The sequence below is a fragment of the Bidens hawaiensis genome, unplaced genomic scaffold (assembly GCF_021521415.1).
Source record: "Bidens hawaiensis isolate Kalapana, Puna unplaced genomic scaffold, B.hawaiensis_p1.1 tig00013567_1, whole genome shotgun sequence".
Classification (NCBI taxonomy): domain Eukaryota; kingdom Viridiplantae; phylum Streptophyta; class Magnoliopsida; order Asterales; family Asteraceae; genus Bidens; species Bidens hawaiensis.
This window is the reverse complement of record NW_027492151.1, coordinates 72,094-85,486: the sequence shown is the minus strand read 5'-3', so window position 1 is coordinate 85,486 and position 13,393 is coordinate 72,094. Positions and strand designations below refer to the sequence as shown.

The 13,393-nt window shown below is 36.2% G+C and overlaps 1 protein-coding gene across 1 annotated transcript; it reads left to right on the top strand.

The window, feature by feature from the left end:
* Nucleotides 1-8,994: 8,994 nt before the first annotated feature.
* LOC143544450 (geranylgeranyl pyrophosphate synthase, chloroplastic-like) lies at nt 8,995-10,384 on the top strand. Its single transcript, XM_077036557.1, has 2 exons — nt 8,995-9,653; nt 10,093-10,384. Exons 1-2 carry the CDS (start codon nt 9,021-9,023, stop codon nt 10,324-10,326), a joined length of 867 nt encoding a protein of 288 aa, XP_076892672.1. The 5' UTR covers nt 8,995-9,020; the 3' UTR covers nt 10,327-10,384.
* The last annotated feature ends 3,009 nt before the right edge of the window (nt 10,385-13,393 follow it).

Below are 13,393 nucleotides of genomic sequence, written 5' to 3'. Positions count from 1 at the left end.
CATGTCAGTCAGCGCGTGCATTTGTTATGTGCGCCCTGCGCGAGCGCGCCATGTTAGTCAGCGCGTGCATTTGTTATGTGCGCCCTGCGCGAGCGCGCCATGTTAGTCAGCGCGTGCATTTGTTATGTGCGCCCTGCGCGAGCGCGCCATGTTAGTCAGCGCGTGCATTTGTTATGTGCGCCCTGCGCGAGCGCACCATGTTAAGAACCAGCGTGAATGTTTTGGCTTTATGTTATGTTGTCTATGGGTTGACCATCCCGCATGATGCTAAGGCGGGTGCATCCTACATCGTTTATGCGCGTGCGGAAGGGAACTAACCTCCCCGCATGGCGGGAACATTGAGAGCTAGTTTGTCTGAAGCTCCAAGATGGAATTGACTTCAACATGACTGATCACTATGTTGAAATACCAAGACCACCTGGAGAATCTACAAATGAAACTCAATATCCCCAACTGCGAGAAGGTTACGCACCTACCCGCAGCAAAGAAATGTCCTTCACGCAGAAAGCTATGCGCACAAAGTGATGCGCACAGAACACTTAGTCTATTCTCCAGACATAAGGAGATTACTCCCGCCCAAAAGGAAACAGTAGCGTGTTTCAGAGATTTTCCACTTTTTTTTACTGTACACTGACAAAAGTACCTGAAAAAGCACACTGTAACATGAAAAGTCAACTGTCAGCCACCCTATTCTCACCAACCCCAGACCTGCATGTCCTGTCCAAATCAAATCAAGATCTTTTGTCCACTCCTCCACTTTTAAGTAAACAATAAACAATAATAATTTCCATACTTTATCATCATTACACCTAGATATGAAAAGATTTCAATCCCCTAAAGCAAGGGATTGTGTTCCCTTGAGTTTGCCTATAAATTTGTAACCTAAATTATCACCCAAAACACACTTCAAAGAACTACAAACTTGCACTAATCCTCTCCCAAGCATCCGTTGTTTCCAGCTCCGATCCTGTTACTAGGTAAGCCGAGAATATAACCTTGAGACCTACTATCCAACCCTTATATTCTCCTATTTCTTGATCTTAATATATATACTTGTTATTTAATCGTATTCTAGACCTTCGATTCCGAGGCCAACACCAAGAAAACCCGAATCTCGATTAATCCCTTAACAAGAACCACAGGTGAGTCTCACAGCCCCTATTTTCACTGTTTTCACTATTTTTAAACTGTTTTCGGGGCGAGGGACACGTACTTAAATAATGTTTTATCATGGTATACTTACAAGCTATGCAAGCGATTATGTGTTTATGTTATGTTTCATGATGAGTAATGCAAACGGTTATCTAAGGTTTTCGATGTATGTGCGCTAGAACTCGAGTAAGTGATCACTTTACCATTGGAACTCTAAGGGTAGGGACTGCTGGTTTGATCCACCCACTCGTAGGGGTCGCACCTCTTTGCATGGACGAGTGCCTAGTATGGTCATGGGGCAGTACTATGGGTTTGAACCCGCTCGTAGGGGTCGCGCCTCTTTGCATGGACGAGCGCCTTGTTTTCCGGCACAACGTCCGCGCGTAACCCGCAGGACGGAATTATTATTTTAGCTCGTAGTGGCAGCGCCACTTTGCATGGACGAGCACATGTTCCTGAAACGTTCGCGCGTAACCCGCGGGACGGTATTACTTATTTTAGCTCGTAGTGGCAGCGCCACTTTGCATAGACGAGCACAGTTCCCAGAAATGTTCGCGCGTAACCCGCGGAACGATTTTATCAGAATATGTTGATATAACTGTCTTACCAAGCATGTGTTTTAATAATGCTATCAGAATTATGTTTCAGAATGATTTGTATCAAGATTATGATGCAATACGATTTATCAAGTTACTAAAACTTGTGAACTCACTCAGTTTATACTGATTCAAATGTTTTTACGTGTCTTTCAGGAGATAACTAGGTAGCGCATGGAGTCACACTTAGAGCACCTCACGCTGAACATCTAAACTAGCTTTTTGGAAGATTTTAGTTCTATCCCTTCGATGCGCGTGGTTGTTCCCGCCGCGCATGGGGATATGGCGTGGAAATCTTCAACAATTTTTATACTTGGATGTTTTTATAATTTTTAATCAATGTAATGTATTTGTATTAAACTTTTCATGCGCAATGAAAATCTTACTTTGAATGTTTGCAATGGCCCGTGCTTAAGTATCAATTCCCACTCGCGCGCGCCCGGCTGTTTCCGCCGCTCAGGGCCGGGTGTGACACTTTGTGTTGACAAACTTTATTTTATGAAATGTTGCAGGTTTGCATCTTGGTTGATTTATGATTGTGAAGAAAACGACATCAAAGACCTTAGGATATTAGTAAAAATGAACAACATCAAATTTGCCATATTTTGTGATATCTTGTTTATGGTTATTTTATGGATAATTGTTATATGACATTTTCGATGTTGTGAAATGAAATGAGTTTATTAAATACTGTCACTTTAATTAGTGTCATGTGCTTATGGACAATCGTTACACCTCGGCATGTTCTGCCGCCTTTGGTCGGGGTGTGACAACACTCGTTTAACCACTCGTAACATGTTTAAACCTTAATATATATATATATATATATATATATATATATATATATATATATATATCAAAACAATTGTAACACACATTTAGATAAAACTTGAAATAACAAACATAAAAAGCGTAACATAAACTTGAAATAAAAAACTTAAAATGTGTAGCATAGACTTAATCAAAACATGCATGCATTCTACGACTTATTATAAAAACCAGTCAAACCCGAACAACCCGGTTGAGGCTGAGGACCCTAATTCTTGGAATATTGGAATTTGGGGGGGGGGGGGGACTTGAATCTGAGTCTCTGGTATCATCTTCTTCATTCTCCTCGTCATCGCTAGGCACTTCAATTATCTCGTGCTGGTTTTCATCCTCGGAACTCGAAACATCAATTACCGCATCCCATTTCCATTGAATAAGTGCTCTTCTCCTTTTGCTTTGTTTTCAAATTCACGATCCTATTAAAAAAAATAAGTTAGTCTAGTGAAGAACATTAAATTTAAGACAAAAATACGAACGTACCTCTTCGATGAATTCACGTTGAAGTTGAGATTTGTATGGACTGAAGTCAATAATCTGAACACTGTCACTATTTTCCTGATATTAACAAATGTAATAGGATTAGTGTATTTTAAACTAATAAACAATTGATTTGATTGAAATTGACTTAAGTTATATATACCTTGCTGTCATCAAGAGAATGTGGTGTTTTCTCATACTCAGTTTCATCATGTTTAGTATTTAAGTTCACCGTCTAAGTTGTAAGTACAAAATTTATAATATTAGCTATGATTTGGTAATAAAAGTTTGTAGTGACGAATTTAGGATAATGTAATAGATGAAAAAACTTGTGGTTTATCAGTAGCTGGCTTAATTTTCGGTTGAACCTGTTATACAATTAAAGATATTGATATCTTTTAATAAGTATGGTAGTATAGAAACTATAAGGGAAAAATGAAACATTCATACATTTACATTGTCATGAAGGAAATCTCTTGAGATTTAGATGTCTTCCATGGTTTTCTGTATGTTTGTTTGTGTTGAAAATATGTGTAAAAGAATAGTTTACTACCTTATATATAAATGAAAACAAAACAATTATAAGAAGTATAAATTTTAAAAATGTTGTTTAAAAACATGTTCCCTCTCATAAACCACAACCCCACTAACCCACATCCTCAAGTGTTATATCTTTAGTGGACAATAACCACCCCTTAACTCTGCAACATAGTTTTGAAACAAATTTATATTATATCTTCACAATAAATAAAATGTGTTAATACGTAAATGTTACTTGCAAATGAACCAAAAAATTTGAGTTACTATACCCTAAGTCACCTTACTATTCATTAAAAAATTATTAGTTGCAGCATAACTTATCATATAATTAATGGTAATGCATATATTTAGGATTTTACCGGATCCATATGATTATAAAATAGCATAAACTTATAAAAGCTAGTAATTACTTCGTTTGACTAACCGTTTCAAATTAGGACCAAATCCATAATTAAATCATACTGTTAAAAAAATATTATTATCGGTATTCATATTATTATTATTATTATTATTATTATTATTATATATTTAAATTTCATAACCATTGAAAATTATGTATCTCATAACCATTTATAAAAAAGGTTTAAATTTCCCGCCAAAATGCAATAATGAAAGTAAAACTATAAAATTAAATCAAAATGAACCACCTATAAAAGAGTATGCAACTAAGTTAGTGGTAACTTACCACTACCCATGATCACCTTATATTTCTCACTAACCATTTATAAAGCACGTTACTAATAAACATATTCAAAACCAAATGTTTTTAATTAAAACTTAAATAACAATAAGCATATTTAAATATTATTATTATTTCTGTTTTCACAATAATACAAATGCTAAAAGTTAATTTCAAAGAAGATAAAACACAATAGATGTGATATTCTTAAGATAATAACTCAAATTAAAATTTAAAAAAATTTGAGCATATTTAAGCCACTATTCTAATTGAATAATGTTCCACAAAACTTTATACCTAAGCCCATGAACCTTTTGTGGAAGCACCTTGAAAGTAGACATTGGATTATAGTTGATTCAATTTGTTTTGCATTGTATTCCTTTTTTTTTTGTAATGTGACGTCTCTTGCTGGAAAAGTGGGTGAAAATTAAGTTTTATTTAAGCCAAAAAATTGTCTTTGTCAGTAACTTTCGACATACATATTATAGTGTAACTCTGATTAATATAATTTCTATGTTCCCATTCTTAGGGTATGGTTTACTCAACTTTATATATAATTTTTTATATATGTATAAGTATTATATAATTAGGATAAAAAATAGCATATAAAAGTAATTTAATGATTATATCACCTGCAATATTCAATATCAATAGTTGAATTTTCAAATAAAGTGGGAATCGGGTCACCAAATTCCGTGAACCTTAAATAACATATGTTACAAAAATAATTATGATAAACTAATTATCTTTACAAAAACTAAGAATAAAAAAGCTATATTATGTCATCAAAAATGCAAAATACACAATAAATTCATTTCATTTTCAACCTAAACTTCAACATTAATCAGTTAACATGCTATGGATCTACGAATATAATCAGCAAAGTCCACAACAATTAATTAATAATAATCAATTAATCCAGAACCAGAAGAAAAGGCAAGGTCACATAAAGCTCAATGGTTATGAAAACAAACTTGTACAAATAATAGGCTACCAACAAATTAGGGTTAATGAATTGAAACCCAACAATTCACGCATGATTTTGAAATCAGACAACGGTTTTATCGTATCTCTTACAAGGAAACTGAAGCTCTAGGGTATAGATGTTGAAGTTTTATATCCAGTTAGCCCTAATTTCCTCAACACAGATTCAAACCAAATTCACACAAATCAATCACCCAAATCAAACATAAACAAGTCAAATCAACAACTTACCGGCTGTTATTAACCGTGAGAAGCGAGATGTCATCCATCTCAGGCCGACACACCGCGAGCTGTGAGCCGGATGGCATAAGTGAAATGAAATTAAGGGGGCTCAGATTAGGGGAAAGTTCTAGTTCGTCGTCCTTGCGAATTGCGATATCAATGTTTGGGTTCGTCGTCCTTGCGATAACAATGGTTTTGGTGTTTTGGTTTAGTATGCTACAATTAAGGAAGAAGAAGAGGATGAAACGGTTTTGTATACAACAAATGAACACGTGTGGGAAAGAGTTAGTTTTTAATCCTTATCAAACGGTCAATATTCAATCTTCTTATCGGACGGTTAATATTCAATCTTGAATGCCCTTATCAGACAGTTAATATTAAATCTTGGATTTTGATCCAAGGGCCAGTTTCAAATCCTACTCTATGGTAACTATACATATAATTTTTGATGAGGTTTTAGAGGCTAGAACACTCAAGAGGAAGAGGGTTGGATGTACTCTGAATGCATGGCTAATTTCATAGAATTAGAATCACATATTGCAAACGACTTGAGGCAAAAATCAAGGGTCAGATGGGCCTAATTCGGGAACGATAACTCGAGTTTTTCATGGAATGATTAATGCTAAATCCAGGAGAAACAGATTTCATGGGATGGATGTGAATGGTGTGTGGGTAAGTTGGGACACGATTACAACACTGATTGAAGCGTCATGTATCGGTTTAACTCCATTACGGGATGCCAATATTGCTCTCCTAATGAAGTGATGGTGGTGGAGATTTAAAATCGAGCAACACGCTTTATGGAGAAAGGTTATAATGTCAATTCATGACTCGGTAAGATCGTGGCCAATTTTACCACTTGCAAAAAAGTTCACAAGTTTATGGAATACTATTGCAAGATTATAAAATCAACTTGTAGTTTCTAATATTAACGTTGGCATGTTGATTAAAGGGAAAATGGGTGGTAAAAGTATTTGCTTTTGGATTGACGTTTGGCTTGCCAGTTGCCCCACAACCTTTAAAAGTTTTTTTTTTTTTCTTAACTTATATTTATTAATGTATGTAAAAAGAATTGCATGAAAATAGATTGTCTTGAAATAAAGTTTCAATCTTGGTCTTGGAAGTGGAGAAGAAGAGCCTTAAATACAATCGAATTGGGCAAATTAGGGAATTTAGATATATGCTTCAAACAATGATGTTATCAGCTTGAGAGGATTAATGGATATGGATCAAGGAGGACTATGGTAAGTTCGCTGTTAGTGAAAAGGGTGTTGATTATTTCTAGAGGTCCAAAAGCCTCGTTCGTTATGAATTGGAATACTTGGGTCCTAAAAAAAAGTTAATGTGTTCGTGTGTAAAGCGGAGAAAGACGGGATATCAACTCAGATCGGTTTACATCACCGGAACATTCAAACTGATTCAAGTAATTGTGAACTATGTGGAATTCAAGAGATTACAGATCATTTGCTCATTTTATGCCGAATTGCTACCTGAGTTTGGAGTTTTATAAGTTCGTGGTGCAATACCCCCCTATATATGCTTTTATGGTTCGTGATCTCTTGGAGATTCATAAAACTGCCCCAATAAGCAACAAGAGAAAAAAGAAATTTGCACGGAATCATAATGATGGCGTGTTGGTGTATTTGGAAATTGAGAAACGAGGCTATCTTCGAAAATAAAGTTGTTGCGGTTTCAAAGGTGACATAAGATATTAAGTCTTTGGGTTATCTTTGGATCAAAAATACGTCCTTGATTAAAACTATAATTTGGAAAGATTTGTGTAATTTCTCTTTGTAATTTTTTTTGTTTGTTTTGGCTCTAGACTCTAGCTTCTTGCTAGTTTGACGGTTTTAATGAAAGTTGTCGTTCAAATAAAAAAACAAACTTTTTTTTTCATATAAAAATACAAGTAACGTTAAGTAGACACTAACAATAGAATATAAAAAAGCAAAGTAACTTCTTTATCAGAAATGCATAATTAAAATACAATCTATCTAAAGTTATTTTCTACGAGTTTTAATTCTTTGACATTTGACTAATACATTATCTAGTTTGGCATTCCTAAGCAAGTTTTTCTCTATGAAACAAATATATAATGCTTAAATTTTTGTAACCCCATCGATTACGCAAATCAGACTTCACGTACTTCATCGACGAAAAACATCTTTCAACGGTTGTGGTTGCGACGTGTAATACGATAGCTAGCTTTTAATAAACAATACACCAACACAAATAAATGGTGTTTCTTTGTTTGAATCATCAATTGAACAAAACTTTCTAAACCATTTAGTTTTCAAATCATTTTATCTTTCTTTCAAACAAATTAGAATTGTGTTGGGTTACTTGGGTATTGAGCAAAAAATTGGGTAGAATTTGAATGAGTTGGGTTTGGGCTTAAAATCTAGTGGAGATATAACTGGTTTAAGTATTGGACTTAAAAAATGGTGTTAAACTCAAATTTAATTGGAAAAGTTATTGATAATACAGTTTTATAATTATATTTGTAAAAATTTTTGTATTATTTTATATTAGGGTTGGTCTCAAACTTTGATGAGGGTCGTTTTGAAATTCCACAGAGGTGGGAGTAAAAAATTTAATAGGAGCCGCCCAGGATTTTTACACTTATATTAATACTAGATTTTTTTTTCATAGGGGACGGTGGACCCCCCTAAGTCCCTAACATAAGAGTAAGTCCGCCAATGCATCACTGATTATCAATAAGAAGATGGTGACAAATAAATTGAGGTCGAGTTAATTGAAGACATTTGGTCTATTTAGATACCAAATCAACCAGGGGTGAAGGATACCTTGGGCCAAGGGTAACCCAACCCCTCCCTCGCAAACACACCATTTTTTTTTCCAATAGTGTTAGGTTATCCTTTTCGTCCGAAGATTAGAGGGTCTCTGGCCCTTCGTTTTCGTTCAAAAATTTGAGCCCGCCTCCCCACCTTTTCGTTGAAGCTTTGTTAAACTTAAACCTACCCAAATGGCACATAATACTTGTAATGTCTTTCATTTTCGTATTTATTGTTTAGACAAATCATATGTCATATGTCAAATGGCACATAAAACTTCTAATGTCTTTCATTTTCGTATTTATTGTTTAGACAAATCATATGTCATATGTGCATTGTTTTTGGATTATATTTTACATTTTGTTAGTAGGTATAACTATAAGTTTTTCTAGATGGACGCTTGCATGGTTTCATATATATGCAATATAATTTCAAACCACTAGAGTCCAAAAGTTGTACAAAGGCATATCTTTAAAGAACAGAGCAAACAAACAAAAGGTATCCAAACAAATACAATCTAAAACGACCTTGATTTATAAAAGCCCACATCTATCATAACATTCATAAACCAAACCAAACCAAACCAAACCAAACCATACATTGATCCTTAAACCTCACATACAAATGACTAAACTTTTGCATGTTCCAATGATTATCCATGCCACCCATATCACACCCTCCTCTTCACATCCCCGAACCATACCACGCACAGCCCTACCCAAAACCAGTTTCAAATTCAACACCTACATGACCGAAAAGGCAAAGCTCGTTAACGACGCGCTAGATCAAGCTGTGCCATTACAAGAGCCATTTAAAATACACGAAGCCATGCGGTACTCATTGCTAGCCGGAGGAAACCGAGTGCGACCTATATTATGTCTCTCCTCGTGTGAGCTCGTAGGCGGCGTGGAGCCGTGTGCTATGGCGATGGCTTTAGCCGTCGAAATGGTGCACACCATGTCATTAATACATGATGATCTCCCATGCATGGATAATGATGACTTGAGAAGAGGCAAGCCTACAAACCACAAGGTGTTTGGTGACGACACCGCGGTTCTAGCCGGTGATGCATTGCTTTCCTTAGCATTTGAGCATTTAGCCACACAAACCATAGGCGTTGGACCGGGACGAGTGGTTCAAGCAATAAGTGAGTTAGGGTCAGCAGTAGGGTCTTTAGGACTTGTAGCCGGTCAAATAGTTGATCTTGCTAGTGAAGGACAACAAGATATAGATTTAGACAAATTGGAGTATATTCATATCCACAAAACAGGGAAGCTGCTGGAGGCCGCTGTGGTCGGTGGGGCGGTGTTGGGCGGTGGGAGCTCCGGCGAGGTGGAAAGCGTTAGACAATATGCAAGGTGCATTGGGTTGCTGTTTCAGGTAGGGTGTGCATGATTTGGTTTGAGTTGGTTTTGGACTAAAACTGAACTAAAAACAGAAATTTTGGTTTTATAGTTTCTGATTTGGGTTTGCCATTTGAACTTGTCAATTTTGTGCAAAATGCTTTTTACCAAAATAATGAATTTAAGTTTAAATCATTTTGTTAATTAATAACTAACTGATAATTTATATTTGAGCAAGCTACTTATTAAATTGTTTTACATTACATAACATAAAAAATAAAAAGAATAAAAATCAATAAATTTGGTTTGTTTTTTTTCTATTTGTTTGTTGCAAAGCCAAAATCAAACCATAATTATGTTCGATTTAAGAAAAAACCATAAAACCAAACCGTCGGTTTTTATTTCAGTTTGGCTTTTCCAGTTTTTCGATTTCGGATAGGTTTTTTCAGTTTTATGCACACTCCAAGTACTTTCAGGTGGTGGACGATATATTGGACGTGACAAAATCTTCGGCCGAATTAGGGAAAACCGCGGGTAAAGATCTGTTGAGCGATAAAGCGACGTACCCTAAGCTGATGGGGTTGGAGAGAGCCAAAGAGTTCGCCGGCGAATTGCTGGAAAAGGCCGTGCATGAGCTTGCTTACTTTGATACCGGCGGTGCAGCACCCTTGTACCACTTGGCACATTATATTGCATATAGACAAAATTAAATCACGTATATTGTATGTTGCAATATAGACAAATCAGTTTTCAGGCTGACTGATTCTATGTCATTACTAGGAAACTTATGTACTTTTTTTTTGTGTTTCTTGTTTGGATTTTGCTGTGTGTATGCATCATGAATTTCTGATTTTTGTTGATATTTTTATTATTGATTAAAATGCATGTTTAAAATTTTAAATGATCAAAGTCAAGAAAATGTCCTTGTCCATCTTGATTCTAAACTGTTAAATGCCCATCTCTAAATCGTAATGAATAGACGATTTTTATTAACACCAGACAAAAGTTTTAACCAACCAGATTCCATCAAAAAAGAATATTGCTGCAAGCCAAAAAATATTGTTGTAAGCCAAAAAATGTTGTTGCAAGTCAAAAAAATTCTCGCGCAATGCCCAAAATAAATCTCATCGGACGCCTAAAAATGTCCATCGGCTCTGACAATTTAAAAAAAAAACTGTTGACCCGACATTTTTATATGACGTGTAGTATAATGTTATTGGTTGAAAATCTCGTCGGGTAGTGATTAAAAAGTGTGTAGGTTGACGAGATTACGAGTGAATATTATAGAATAAAACTGATCAAATAGACACTTTATTTATTTTGACAGATTAAATGAAGATTTTTGTCATATACCATAAAGTTATGCTTAGACATTTGATAAATGATAACTTTGGACGTTGTGTTTGATCTTTTCATCTTTTGGGACAATCGAGCAACGCTGCTCAATATTTTTTGAATGACTTAAAACGAACCCAATAGATTAATGATTTCAGTTTGAATTTGGTGTTGACTGTTGAGTGATTTAATAAATCCAATTTGATTTTGATTATGTCGTTTGGTGATTTGAAAAGTGAACCAGCCAAAGAGTAGAGAACACGAGAGCGCATGCCGGAGGACCACTTGGACAGTGTGCAAGTTTGCTACGTGGAACCTCTATAGGCTAAAAGTACGACATGTAGACACAAGAGTGCGTGCCGGCCCGCCTGCCACTCGGACGCTATAGAAGCCTTTTCAATTTTTATTTTAAATTTATGTATTGGACAATTGAAGTTTGGTAACCAGAACCGAAAACACAAACGATATTTAGATTATAAGCTCGATCTCGTAATTCTCATTAGCTCGAAAATTACAATATAATGATATAACCCATGTGCTTGGATATATATACTAGTTCAAACATGAAAACCTAATTAGACCAGAATAAAAACTCATATCCTACTCAAACACTAATTAGTAAAAACATATTTAAACTCAAATAACTTGTACCCAAGTAATGTGCTCGACTTGGTACCCAAGATACCGATCCACCATAGGCTCGATGGACCGGCCCAAACCAAATTATGGCTAACAATCACCCCTCTAATTTTGGTTTGGCCTTCGAGAGATCATCCACTCCAAGTAGCTTTTGCATCTCCGCAAACTTTATACGAGCTAGAGCCTTCGTCAACGTGTCGGCTCGTTGTTCACTTCCGGGAATATGTTCCACTCTAACATCCCCGTTCTCGATACAATCTCGTATGAAGTGATACTTCGTTTTTATATGTTTACTTCGACCATGCCACACCGGGTTCTTCATAAGTGCAATGGATGATGTATTATCAACATATAATACTACGGCTTCTATCGGCCATCCCGTTACTTCACTAAGTAATTCTTGGAGCCAAACGGCTTGACCCGCAGTCGCGGTTGCTACCATAAACTCCGCCTCACACGAAGATAAAGCTACCGTTGGCTGTTTTTGAGTACGCCAAGCAACCGGGGCATCATCAAAGTAGAAAACATACCCGGTAGTACTTTTGCCATCATCATCATCAACTCCGTGGCTACTATCGGAATACCCGTAAAGGTGACGACTTCCACCCCTCGAATATTTTAAACCGTAAGACACGGTTCTTTTAACATACCGAAGAATATGCTTAATCGCATCGATTCCTTTGGCTCTTGCATATACCGACTCGTTATTCCAACAGAAAAACTCAAATCTGGTCTTGTATGTAACAAATACCTCAAACACCCGATTATTCTTCGGTAGACGGTAGCATCAACGGGTTTCCCCTTCTCGTCTTTTGAAAGCTTTGTGCTCGGTTCAAGTGGACACTTGGTAGGATTACAAATCTCCATATTTGTTTCTTTCAAGATCTTCTTGGCATAGGCTTCTTGCTTGATCTCGATCCCGGTTTCGGATTGTGAGACTTCTATTCTGAGATAGAATGACAATAAACCCAAATTGCTCATCTTGAATTGTTCCTCCGTTTGTTTCTTGAACTTAAGAATTTCGTCCTTACTTGAACCTGTGACAAGTAAATCGTCAACATACACACATATTATTAATATATCATTCTCTATATATTTTTGATACATCGCCGTTTCACTTCGACATCGGTAAAAGCCAAGCGACTTCAACACTTTGTCGAGTTTCACATTCCAAGCTCGCGGGGCTTGCTTTAACCCATAAAGGGCCTTCTTTAATAAATAAACTTTATTTTCACTTCCTTTCTTCTCGAAACCTTCCGGCTGACTAACATACACGGTCTCGTCAAGTTCACCATGTAAGAACGCTGACTTCACATCCAAGTGATGTAGTTCCCACCCCCCTCAGGCGGCTAAGGCGAGTATCAATCTAACCATTTCAATTCGAGCAACGGGAGCAAAAACTTCATTGAAATCCACACCGAATTTCTGAACATAACCCTTCGCCACAAGCCGTGCTTTGTATTTTACTATTCTACCAATAGCATCATTTTTAATTTTATAAACCCAATTCAAACCGATCGCTTTAAACCCGTTTGGCTTGTCAACAAGTTCCCACGTTTTGTTTCGTTCAATAGATGCAATCTCCTCGTTCATTTCATTATCCCATTCTTTTACTCCGGATGCCTTGGCATAACTCGTCAGTTCACCATCTTGAGTGAAAAATAATTCTTCATATTCAAACCCTTCATCCCTTTCTCCCCCGTATGGAACCTCAGCGCTTAACACATAATCATTGAACTTTCTTGGTAATATTGAGATTCGGTTTAACCGTCTTGGGGTAGATGAACATGGGTCAGCATGAAA

Bases quoted from the DNA above. Each gene is read 5' to 3' on its own strand.
- LOC143544450 (XM_077036557.1), top strand. From the start codon at position 9,021: ATGACCGAAAAGGCAAAGCTCGTTAACGACGCGCTAGATCAAGCTGTG. The intron at 9,654-10,092 runs GTAGGGTGTGCA...AAGTACTTTCAG, and splicing joins GCATTGGGTTGCTGTTTCAG to GTGGTGGACGATATATTGGA.